Genomic DNA, 11,795 nt, shown 5'->3' with positions numbered 1-11,795 from the left:
TTCATAAATAATAGTATAGATAACAAACAACACTATATTTAGTTTGGATTTTTAAATTTATTAAAATACACCAACCAATAATCCCACGTTATCTCACAAGATGCAATTTGATGCATAATCATGGTTATTTATTTATAAGTAGAACGATCTTTCTACAATTCTTACCACTTTAAGCACTAAGGCAAAGTTCAACTAGGTACATCAATACCTTATGTTTATACATTTGTATCTCCGTTAATACTTAGAGAAGACTCATTGACGATTTTGGAAACCGTCATCTCTTCTACATGAGCTTTGTTGTGTTGTTGAACCACAAGTATTGATGGGATGATTTGGTTGATCGAAGAGGCAAGCACGTCCCCGATAGGACCTAACTCAGGATGTTCGGCCTGACGCTCAGCTAACGTCGCCACCTCGGCGGACGGCAACCTCCCTCTTCCAACCACTATGAGGTCAAAGTCTTGACTCTGTCCTATTGACAATGTTTCTTCAATTATGTTGTTTGGTTCCTTTTCTTTGTACTCCACCATTTCTTTCCATTTGTTCTTGAAATCTTCTAATGCTCCTTCATCTAATTCCTAATGACAGATCAAAATCTGAATTTAGTTTACCTAATTTAACTACTAAAATACCAGCAACAAATTAATTAGGGTTCATAGGATTATACCTTTTCCTTTTCTGGATCCACGTTGTTTGTCAAGAAGGCATAATTCTTCTCCTTGCATTTACTCGGTGCCGGCCGTAACGTGACGGCGTTACTCCTCAACGTTTCTCTCACCAAAAACCTAATAACGGTAACTTTAACCGCAGGATGCTCCGCCATTCTCCCGGCGAGCTCTAAAGCCTCACGGTCGTCAGGCCCACCAAAGAAAATCACACAAACCCTTTCCACCACATTAGAGCCATCAATGTTCGAACTTTGGGCCTCAATGGAGCCAAGTCCACGGTCAACAAGAACCGCCACGGAACACGGCGCGTTCTTCAAAACCCTCTGGTTTACTAATCTCCAGCCATGGCCGACGTTTTCCGGCACGTTTCCATCTCCTCCGTCTTGATGGTGGTGGTGGTGGCTATGACCATGATCAACGTTCCATCGTTTGTGGAAAGATAAAATAATCATTGTGACTCTCTTGGTCTCTGCCATGTGGCAAATGTCTTCGTGCATTGTTGGTAAGGGAGAGACTGCGGTAATAGGCCGGACCGCGACTCGGCCCAGTTGACGGTAGGCTTGGAAGCCTCCTATGACGCTACTGTGACACTCCCCGTGACGGTAACGCTGGACGAAAGGGAACCCGTTTTTACGGGCTTTTTGCACCATTATGATTGACGAGGATCGTTCTGTTAGCTCCATGAGGTGCATGACGAATAGTTTTAGCTGCAGCATCTGCCAATAAAATATGATATTAACCAAGATTAGTACCTAATGCAAAAGATCAAATGTGATATACATATATCAACGTATAAAACGAACATGTAGCATATATAACATTCTAATATAGGCATCAGACCATGCATAGATTTAAAAACAGATTTAGACACAAACAAACATATATAAAGAAAGGTAACCTTGGTGGTTCGGATGGACTCGATGACAGAGATAAGAGATGAGACATTGGCTGGACCATGGAGGCAGGCGAGGATACGAAGCTCTTCCTTGGTGGAGTCTTCGCTCGCCGACAAGTCCTTTAGTTTGCGGTGTGTACCACGTGCCGGCTTGTAAATGGCCATTACAGTCGGCGTCGTAATGAACGTTGTGAAGAGTGCCATTAGCACTAGTATCGCAAACGTCTCGTCGTTTAGCACCTAGTTAAACCCAACCCCACGCACGTACGGTTAATTAATAAGTAAAACATATAAAAAGTCAAAAATATTTAAACAATTTTCTATAAATATTTATCTTCTGAAATCGAAGGATATATAAAACTTAAAATTATGTAAATAATAATGAACAAATATTCGTCTTGTTGATTACCAAAACAAAAAAAATATTCGTCTTGTTTTGTTTTATATGCTAGCTGTCCCCATAAAATGATCGAATGACTTCTTTAATGATTAGCGAGGACTGAGGAGTGACGACCCATATGTCCAGATTATGTTACTAGGTTATAGTTTTCTTTAGTTCTTTTATAATTCATAGCTTTTTCTTTGGTCATATTTATATAGCGAAAACAAGAACCTTAGGCCATAGTTATCGGTGGTCCAAATATGGGTCCTTAGCAATTTTGGGCCGAAAAATAAATAGAAAATGGGTTTAATTATGCGGGACGAGCCTTAACTAAGGTCGATCTAAATGTCGTCCTTCGTTGCCAGCTGTCGAGTGGAGATGAAACGGCGTCGTCGGGTAGGGGAAACCCTCGTTTCGTTTCAGTCTATCGATCTCACCGTCTTCTGATTCTCTCTCTGGCGACTCATGTGGCGATAGTACACCGACGACGTGCTCGCTGTTTTCTCCTCTCATCTCTCCTCTCATCTCCCCCGAATCGGTCACGAAGCCCTCACGAGTCATTCCGGAGCCTGTCTCTAAGCCCATTCCCTGCCGTTTGTTTTCAGTTAAAAAGGTATGTGTTCCTTTGTCGTTATCGATCTACTTCCTCCGCCTTATGGGTTCTTCGATTTTAGTTGTGAGGATTTGTTTGGTAGATTACAGAGGCTGTTATCGATTCTATATTTTGATTATATGTTCTGTTGATTAGGTTCAGTTTCTGTATTGTTGTGATGATAAGTTAAGTATTCGTGTGAATCTTTGTTGTGATGATAAGTTAAGTATATTACATTCTGTCTCTTTATTGAATGATGATGATGATCGTTCATAGCTTGGTAGTTGTATCGTATCAACAATTGTCTTTGTTATTGTGTCCTCGATAGCTCTGTTTTAGATTTGTATTTACGTAGAGATGATAGGTTAAATGGTTTGTAGGTTTTTGATAGCTTACGAAACACTTGTTAATATGTATTGAAGTAACTAAACTTATTGATCACTCTTATAACTGTTGTAGTTAATCACACTGTAAACGATTGTGCAAGAGAGCTGACAAGTTCAAAAAAAAAAAAACAAGTTTTAAAAATATTTATATAGTTTGGTTAAGAAGTTACTTTAACGAAATGGTGTTGTCTGCTTGGCTTGTTGTTCCATCTAGACTTCTATAGGTTTTGTAGTTGTAGTAGAGCTGATAGCTTTCGTAGTAAAATTTAATGATCCATTAATCTAGCAGAGCTGATAGCTTTCGTACTTGTAGTATAGTAATAACTCCTTGATTAGACATAGGTAGATAATGGTTAGTTGGTTTTGGAGTTATTACTTGTTAAAGTTTCCCCTATTAAATCTCCAAATCGTCTTTCCCTTCTCTCTAATCTGTTCTCATTCTCTAAAATCTCTTCTCATTCTCTATAATCTCTTCTCTTCTTCTTCCAATGGATCCAAGGAATCCATATAGGCCAAACTCTGGTTATGTGGGGCTTCTTAACAACCTTCAGAATAACAATGTTCAGGATAACTTTCCTTATGAAAGTTATCCTTCCAGTGTCGACATTGGCGCCTCTGAAAACCCTCCCTTCAGTTCCCAAGAGCCTGACGGTCCATCCCAACCTCAGGACACACCTGTGGAACGTGTGAGAAGGAAATGGACGCCGCGTGACGACGAGGCGGTGATTAGTGCGTGGCTTAACACATCAAAGGACGCTGTTGTCGGAAATTCTATGAAGTTAAAGACCTTTTGGAAACGCGTTGATGAGTTTGTTGCAGAAACTCTTCATGAGAAGATAGAGAATGTTCACTGCAAGCAGAGGTGGCACAGAATCAATGATCAAACGAACAAGTTCTGTGCCGCATTCTCTGCTGCAGAGAGACAAATAACCAGCGGCCAGAGTGACAATGACTTACTAAATGTGGCTCATCAAATCTTCTACGCTGATCAGGGTCACAAGTTTAACCTCGAGCACGCGTGGTGTGTCCTGCGGCACGAGCAAAAGTGGATAAGCCTTAACACCCCTACGCCCACCGGTGCAAAGAGAAAGAGTGGTGAAGTGAATTCTGAAACTGCCGGCGCTCATGTAGGTGAGGAGAGTCCACAAGCACCAGTGCGTCCTGAAGGTATCAAAGCTGCCAAATCAAGCAGGAATAGTAGTAAAGGGAAGGCTATTGAGGACTATAAGAGCATCTACGAGCTCAAGTGTGAAGATTTGGCTAGGAAGGAGAAGCTGTCTAAGATGGCGATATTAGATACTCTCCTTGCTAAGACCAGTCCACTAAGTGAGAGTCAAGAAACCGTAATGAACAAGCTCTTGGCCGAACTCTTCTAGTTTTTCTAATTAAGAATTCCTCTTAAGCCGTTGTGAACCTGTCTCTGTCTTGTTTAATATGTATGAAAATGTAGCTTATGTCGTGGTTTATGTTTTATGTGCTTGTGTTATATGTGATGTTATGTTTTAACTAATGATAATGCTTCTCTTATGTTTTATGAGCTTGTGTTATATGTGATCTTAAGTTTTAACTAATGAAATCATCTCGCGTGGTGTGTCCTGTTTTAATGTTTGCTCAGGTCATGGGTTTGGATTATAGCTACACGCAGCCGTCTCAGTCGGATGATTATGGTTTAGGGAACACAACAGAGAGTGAACACTGCTCAACAGAAATGAATATTATGCTCGACCAAGCAGAGATTGAAGCTTCGCGTGTTCAGTACCCTCCGCAGCCGGAGGTTGAGTTCGGCTTCCCCAGGGAATGCTACTGCGGTGGAGAACCGGTTCTTAGGACATCTATCACGGGGAGAAGGTTCTACTCATGTGAGAACATCGACGATGGAGACTGCCATGTATACAAGTGCTGGGAGGAAGCGGCTACAGAGGAGATCAAAGCTTTAGGTACACAGTATGCTCTGCTATCAGATAAGATTGATTATATTGCCGGTGTTAGTGACTACGAGTCTGAACTAAACCAGGTAAAAGATCTCCATTACCAGACGGAGCTGAAGGTGACTATGCTTGAGAAAACTGTCTCTGATTTGGCCAAAAAATGTCATGGGTTTGAGCTCGGTCTAGGTGTTATGGTTCTTCTAGTAATGGTAGTATCCATGTTTGTAGTATTTAATTAGGAATGCTAGTAATGTGTATGAACTTAGATCCATGTTTGTAATGTATACAATCTGTGATACATTAAAATTTCTAATTTCTATCCATGTTTGGTGATGCTTGGATTATGTATTTCTAATGATGTCAGAATCTATTGTTCTTACATGATTGTCGAAAAGTATGATGGATCAAATAATACGTTTTTTTCACCTACCAAACACACGTTTTTTACACCTACCAATCACATGAACTCTTAAGACTTGAAATAACCCGTGACAAGATTGTTGTTTCCATGTGATTGTTAATAGCAAATGTAATAACCCGTGACAAGATTTTCCATCACATGTCATTGTATCTTTCATTATCAAGTCACGGAGTTATAAAGATTGTAGCTTATAAATATGAGTTTCTTCTTGTCAAAACAAATACTCAAATCTCTCTTCTCTTTGGTTTCCCTCATTTTCTAAACTATCACAACCACATCTCTTGATTTATCCTTAATGGCATCTTCATCTCATTATCATTACCACAGAGATGATGATAATGATGATTTCGATACCCACATTGAGGAATTTTTAGAGGAGTATGATCCTATACCAGAACCAAAAGAGAGGAAAAAGCGTATTTTTATTGAGAGACATCGAGAGGAAGGCCACAACCAGCTTTGGAATGATTATTTTTCCGACAATCCGACATATTCTACTAGTTTATTCCGGAGACGGTTTAGGATGAATAAAAATTTGTTCCTCCGTATTGTGCATCGCCTCTCCACAGAAATTCCGTATTTCCGACCGTCAGAAGATGCAACCGGACGAGGAAGTCTTTCACCTCTACAAAAATGTACGGCAGCAATTCGACAATTGGCATATGGTGGTGCGGCCGATATGGTAGACGAGTATATACGTCTAGCTGCTACAACTGCTCGAAAATGTTTGCACAATTTTACCGCGGGAATCATCTCCTTGTTTGGCGATGAATACCTACGACATCCCACACCGGAGGATCTGCAAAGACTTCTATATGAGAACGAGGAACGTGGATTTCCGGGAATGATTGGAAGCATCGACTGTATGCATTGGGAGTGGAAGAATTGTCCCACCGCTTGGAAAGGAATGTATTCACGCGGAACCGGAAAACCAACTATTGTCTTGGAGGCTGTCGCTTCGTATGACCTCTGGATATGGCATGCATTCTTTGGAGCTCCAGGTACTATGAACGATCTTAATATTCTTGATCGATCGCCTGTTTTTGATGACGTTATTAACGGCATCGCGCCACAAGTCAACTATTATGTCAACGGAAAAGAGTATCATCTAGCATATTATCTAGCAGATGGTATATATCCTAAATGGGCAACTTTTATTCAATCTATTCGGCTACCTCAAACTGAAATGCAGACAAAGTTTGCTACAACCCAAGAAGCAGTTCGTAAAGATGTTGAGCGTGCCTTCGGAGTCTTGCAAGCAAGATTTGCCGTTGTCAAAAATCCTTCTAAGTTATGGGATAAAGAAAAAATTGGAAATATTATGAAAGCATGTATCATACTTCATAATATGATTGTCGAAGATGAAAAAGATGCAAACACTCTGGAAGAATTTGAAGATGAGGATTTAAACTTTACTGTTAAAAGATCAAAAAATACCGGCTGTTCAATTGCTCGTCGGCAAGAAGTTCGGAATCCACATACCCATCAACAATTAAAACAAGATTTGGTTGAACATATATGGGCTAAATTTGGACATATTCCAAATTAAAGGTAAGGTTAAAATTGCTATATAATGAATAAAATGTGTGTTTCCTTTTTTTTATTTGTGTTTGTTTTGTAATTGCAATGTAATAAAATGTTTGAAATTTTCTAATTAAATGAATAAAATTTGATTTCTTATTAATTATTCAATTTGATTTATCTTCTATATTTAAGTTTCAGCAAAAAAAAAAAAAAACTTAAGGACCAAACAAAAGTCCCACTAATAATCACATAAATTAACCAAAGTCCTTATAATTGTCCTAAACTACAAATATGATTAAAATATCCTAAGGACTCTGTTTTTAGTCCAACCAATATTCATGGCCTTAGAGCATGTGCATCAGTGAACCCCATGAAAGGGGTTCACAAAGTATTTTTTTATTATTTTTTTTTACTGTTTGATTTTTGTTTTTTTTAAAAAAAAAAAAAATTAATTAATCGGACCAATCGCGGGCCGCCACGTGTCGTGGGGCCCGCGCTACAGTGATGAACCAGGTTCACCGGGAAGAGCTTGGGAGAGACAGGTTCATTACTATTCATTATTATAATATTTTTTTTTTTTTGGAATCTGTGTGAACCCCCCATAAGTTCACTAATGGGGGTGCTCTTAAAAATGGAAAAAAACTAACCTTTTTCTCCTTGCCTATATTGAGTACAATGAGCTCCACCAAACCTTTCGTATTCATCAAGAAACCAAGAGTCAACGCTTCTCTCGCCGGAACCTTAACCATCACCGCTACCGCGAAAGTCCCGACGATCTTTCCAACGCAAGCCGTAACCACAACAAGACCCAACATCCCCCACGACACAGCTCCTCTGATCTTCGCCACGTCAGTTTTCAATCCACTCGTGGCGAAATAAAGCGGTAAGAGTAACCCGGAGACAAAATCCTCAATCCGTTCAATCAATCGCTGACCAAACTCTCCATCTTTCGGTATAGTCAAACCGAAAACAAACGCTCCGAAAATAGAATGAATCCCAATCAAATCCGTCGCGAAACCGGAAACCATAACTCCAGCTAACGTCAAACACACGAAAGACTCACGTACGACGCCGTTTTCAAGAGATCCCCGTTTCGCGACCCATTTCATTCCGGGTCGGATCACAACCAACATAAAAACAACAAATCCCACACCTGACAACATAACCCACACAGACACCAACGGACTCTTCTTCTCCCCACCGCCCTCACCGTTACCCGCTAACGCAACCGCTAAAGCGAGTAAAATCCACGCGGCTACATCGTTGAAAGCGGCTGCAGCCATCGCGGTTTCTCCGATCTGAGTCGTCAAAAGCTTGAGCTCCGCCAAGATACGCGCCAACACAGGGAAGGCTGTGATGGAGAGAGCGACTCCCATGAAAACGAGAAACTCGGCGTATCCCGGTCTCTCGACGGCGGTGTAGAGAGTGTTGCGGATCACAAACGCGACTCCGACGCCGCCGAGAAACGGGAGCGTGATTCCGGCGACCGCGATTCCGAACGCGCGTTTCCCGCTTCGTCGGATGGACGATAAGTCGAGCTCGAGACCGACGAGGAAGAGGAAAAAGAGGAGGCCTATGCTCGCGACGGATTCGAGTATAGGCATGCTCCATGTCGGGAAGATACGGTCCATGTACGTCGTGTTTCGTCCTAAAGCAGACGGTCCTAACAAGATCCCTCCCTTGAAAGATAAACAAAAGAGATGATGGCAAATTCGTAAATAAGAACGATGGCAGAATTGTAAATAGTGTGTGTTAGAGTTAAGAGTGTAGTGTCAACGTACGACGATCTCGGCGATGACTTTAGGTTGGCGAAGTGGTTTGAAAAGGACGGCGAGGGAGCGACTGACGGCGATGATTAACGCCGTTTGGATTATGAGTAACGGAAACGCGAAGTTCAAGGGATTGTCGCCTTGCCATGCTCCGTTAGATGAGGTTTTCACGGCGGTTATGTTAAAGGTCATTTTGGAGATTTCGTTGGACTCTTTTGTCTCTCTTCTCTTCTCTATTCAGAAAGGCTATATTTGGAACTTGGGATATAGTTCAAGTGACCAGAAGGTTACGTGAAGACATTTATAGGCATTTTTTTTGTTTGAAGATTCAAAAAGTTAATCATGTTTGCTTCTAACTTGTGTTCACTTTCTGTATATCACGTGTGACTTTGAACTATTCTGGTTTACTGCAAGTCTGTAACGTATAAATTGTAAAAATGTATTTGACCCAAAAAAAGCTTTAAATATGTACTCACACATCCAACCGTGTGGTTGTTATAAACTTTAATCAAATTCTTAAGTTTCTCTTTTAAGTCGGCATGTAACAGTAAAATTCATGAATGTTTATTGTGCTTGTCATTTTTTTTAAGTTACATTATTTTTAATTGTTTTCTCAATAACATATTATTTGATCAGATGACATGTTATTTTATTAGGATATACGCAAAACAACGTTTAGGTACTTATGTTGCCACCACTTTACTTTGTTACAAATACTTTTAAAAATATATATTTTTAGCCCCTTGCCTAATTAACTAATTCTAGACCTAATTAACTAATTATAAACATATATATTTATTTTGGTTGATTAAATATATATATTCTTTAACCCTTTAACAAACTTTAGAAACAACATCTGCAAATATGTTTTGGGGTTGGAAATAGTGTTTCTTTGTTGGAGTTTTATGGGTATGTTGCTGGATGCGGGTGATTTTTTCTTTGTCGTTTTTGGTCAGTCTCTTAATTTATGTTATAACTATGCCATTTGATTGTAGTTTTTGTCTTTTTGTTTCTTTACGGCACTTTTGTATTCTAATAAAAAAATTAATATTTGCTCATGAAATTAATTCTAGACAACTTACGAACGAAACTCATCTTACAACGGGAAATTGCAAAATAATAGACTGGCTTATCAACGAAGTAGGAATCATGTGAATCGCACGTGGGACGCGAGACACCGGCGCTGACATTATGCTACGTCGGTGGGGATGTGTTTAAGCAAATAATGCAACCAGTTGACCACGTACGTATCTATGACTTCCCATATTAATCCATCCTTTTAGAATATAGTTTTGGCATTATTTTCAGCAAATAGAGCTGTGGATTTTTCCAAGAAGTGGTTTCTCTATAACGATGTTTGTATTTACGACTTTTCTCCTTACTTTTACACGACTAGATAGTTCTATAATTCAATTGATGGCCAAGTTTGAAATAAGAATAGTTGTGGTTGACTTTACGAGCCAAATGACGTTACACGAGTATGGAATGGTGGCATAACCAGATTTGAGCTTCTATGAAAAAAACCTGATCTAAAGTAGTGGACTGCCTCATAGATGTTGTCGTGAACAAAAGCACTAAGAAAATAAAAATACAGTACTTAACAAGAAAATATGATTGAGACAAATATCTGTTTTAGGGATTGTATATTGATTATGTACATGAATAGTTTACAATATTTTAGAATGTGTTTATACAACTTCAAAACCTGATATCTTTAAATGAAAATTTCATTATCTACTAAAATGGTTTTTTCTTTTTCTAATCCTTAAAGATATTACATACCACGGGTTATGACATTTTATTAGTGTATTGAAATTTAAATCACTTCCAAAATCTACCTAGGCATGGGCATTCGGAGTCCCAATCGGGTTTCGGTTTTATCCATTCGGATTTCGGTTTTTCGGGTTTATCAAAATCAATCCTATTCGGGTTATATAAAAGTTTGGTTCGGGACCGATTCGGGTTCTATCGGGTTCGGGTTAGGGTTAGTAAATCTTCAAAAAACCGGTATAACCCATTGTACTTTCGGATTCGGGTCCCAATCGGTTCTTCGGTTTAAAAATACCTGATTTGTACCTATTTTGTAACTAAAACATAAATAAAATCGGTTCTTCGGATTTAAAATACATGATTTGTACACATTTTAATAGCCAAAACATAAGTAAAATCGATTCAAAAATAAGAAAAAACATCAAACGTGATCATTCAAAATCAAACGAAAGATAAACATAGTTAGTGATAGAAAGAAAACCAAATAAATGAAATCATAAAACAAAAATAAGTTCTCATGAAATGAGAAACATTATTCAATAAAAACAAAACCAAAATCTAAAAACTTCATGCATCAACCGCTACATTCCACCATCAACCTTCATGTAACAGATAATTATTTTAGAAGTTCAATAATATCTTAAAGTATTTTGGATACATATTAAGAATTAAGACATATTTGGTAGTAGGCATGGGCATTCGGGGTCCCAATCGGATTTCGGTTTTATCCATTCGGGTTTCGGTTTTTCGGGTTTATTAAAATTAACCCCATTCGGGTTATATAAAATTTCGGTTCGGGACCGGTTCGGGTTCTATCGGGTTCGGGTCGGGGTTAGTAAATATTCAAAGAACCGGTATAATCCATTGTACTTTCGGGTTCGGGTCCCAATCGGTTCTTCAGTTTAAAAATACATGATTTGTACCTATTTTGTAACTAAAACATAAATGAAATCGGTTCTTCGGATTTAAAATACATGATTTGTACATATTTTAATAGCCAAAACATAAGTAAAATCGATTCAACACTACAAGAAAACGTAGCAGTAACAACGGCGTTTTACGAGGAAATAATTTCCTCGTAAATTTACATACGCTTTACAACGCAATTACGACGAGACATAACTTCGTCGTAAACTCCATGGTAATTTACGACGAAACATTTTCGTCGTAAAGTCAATGTAAGTTTACGACGAAAGTACGTGGAATGCGAAATAGTTGTAAACGTTACATCGACATTACAACGAATCATGTTACCGTTATATAAAGGTGAAAACGTGTATTCAATGTGCTTTAACTTACCTAAATTCGTTGTAAACGCATTGTAAATTTTCCATGTAAAATCCATGTAAAACTTACCATATTTCTCTATATATATGTCATTTCCCACAACTCTCTTCCTCATAACACACAACTCTCTTCCTCACAACACACAACTCCTCATTCAGCCACCAATTACTATT

The 11,795-nt window shown here is 38.9% G+C and overlaps 1 protein-coding gene across 1 annotated transcript; it reads right to left on the bottom strand.

Annotated features, from left to right (window-relative positions):
* LOC103863382 (cation/H(+) antiporter 20) lies at positions 1-10,390 on the bottom strand. Its single transcript, XM_009141131.3, has 5 exons — positions 8,578-10,390; positions 7,444-8,475; positions 1,567-1,803; positions 668-1,384; positions 1-578 (listed from the first exon to the last, which is right to left on the bottom strand). Exons 1-5 carry the CDS (start codon positions 8,755-8,757, stop codon positions 216-218), a joined length of 2,529 nt encoding a protein of 842 aa, XP_009139379.1. The 5' UTR covers positions 8,758-10,390; the 3' UTR covers positions 1-215.
* Between the last annotated feature and the right edge of the window lie 1,405 nt (positions 10,391-11,795).

This window comes from Brassica rapa, chromosome A04 (assembly GCF_000309985.2).
Source record: "Brassica rapa cultivar Chiifu-401-42 chromosome A04, CAAS_Brap_v3.01, whole genome shotgun sequence".
In the NCBI taxonomy this organism is placed as follows: Eukaryota; Viridiplantae; Streptophyta; class Magnoliopsida; order Brassicales; family Brassicaceae; genus Brassica; species Brassica rapa.
Note: the sequence above shows the minus strand (reverse complement) of the source record. Positions and strands in the feature narration are given on the sequence as shown.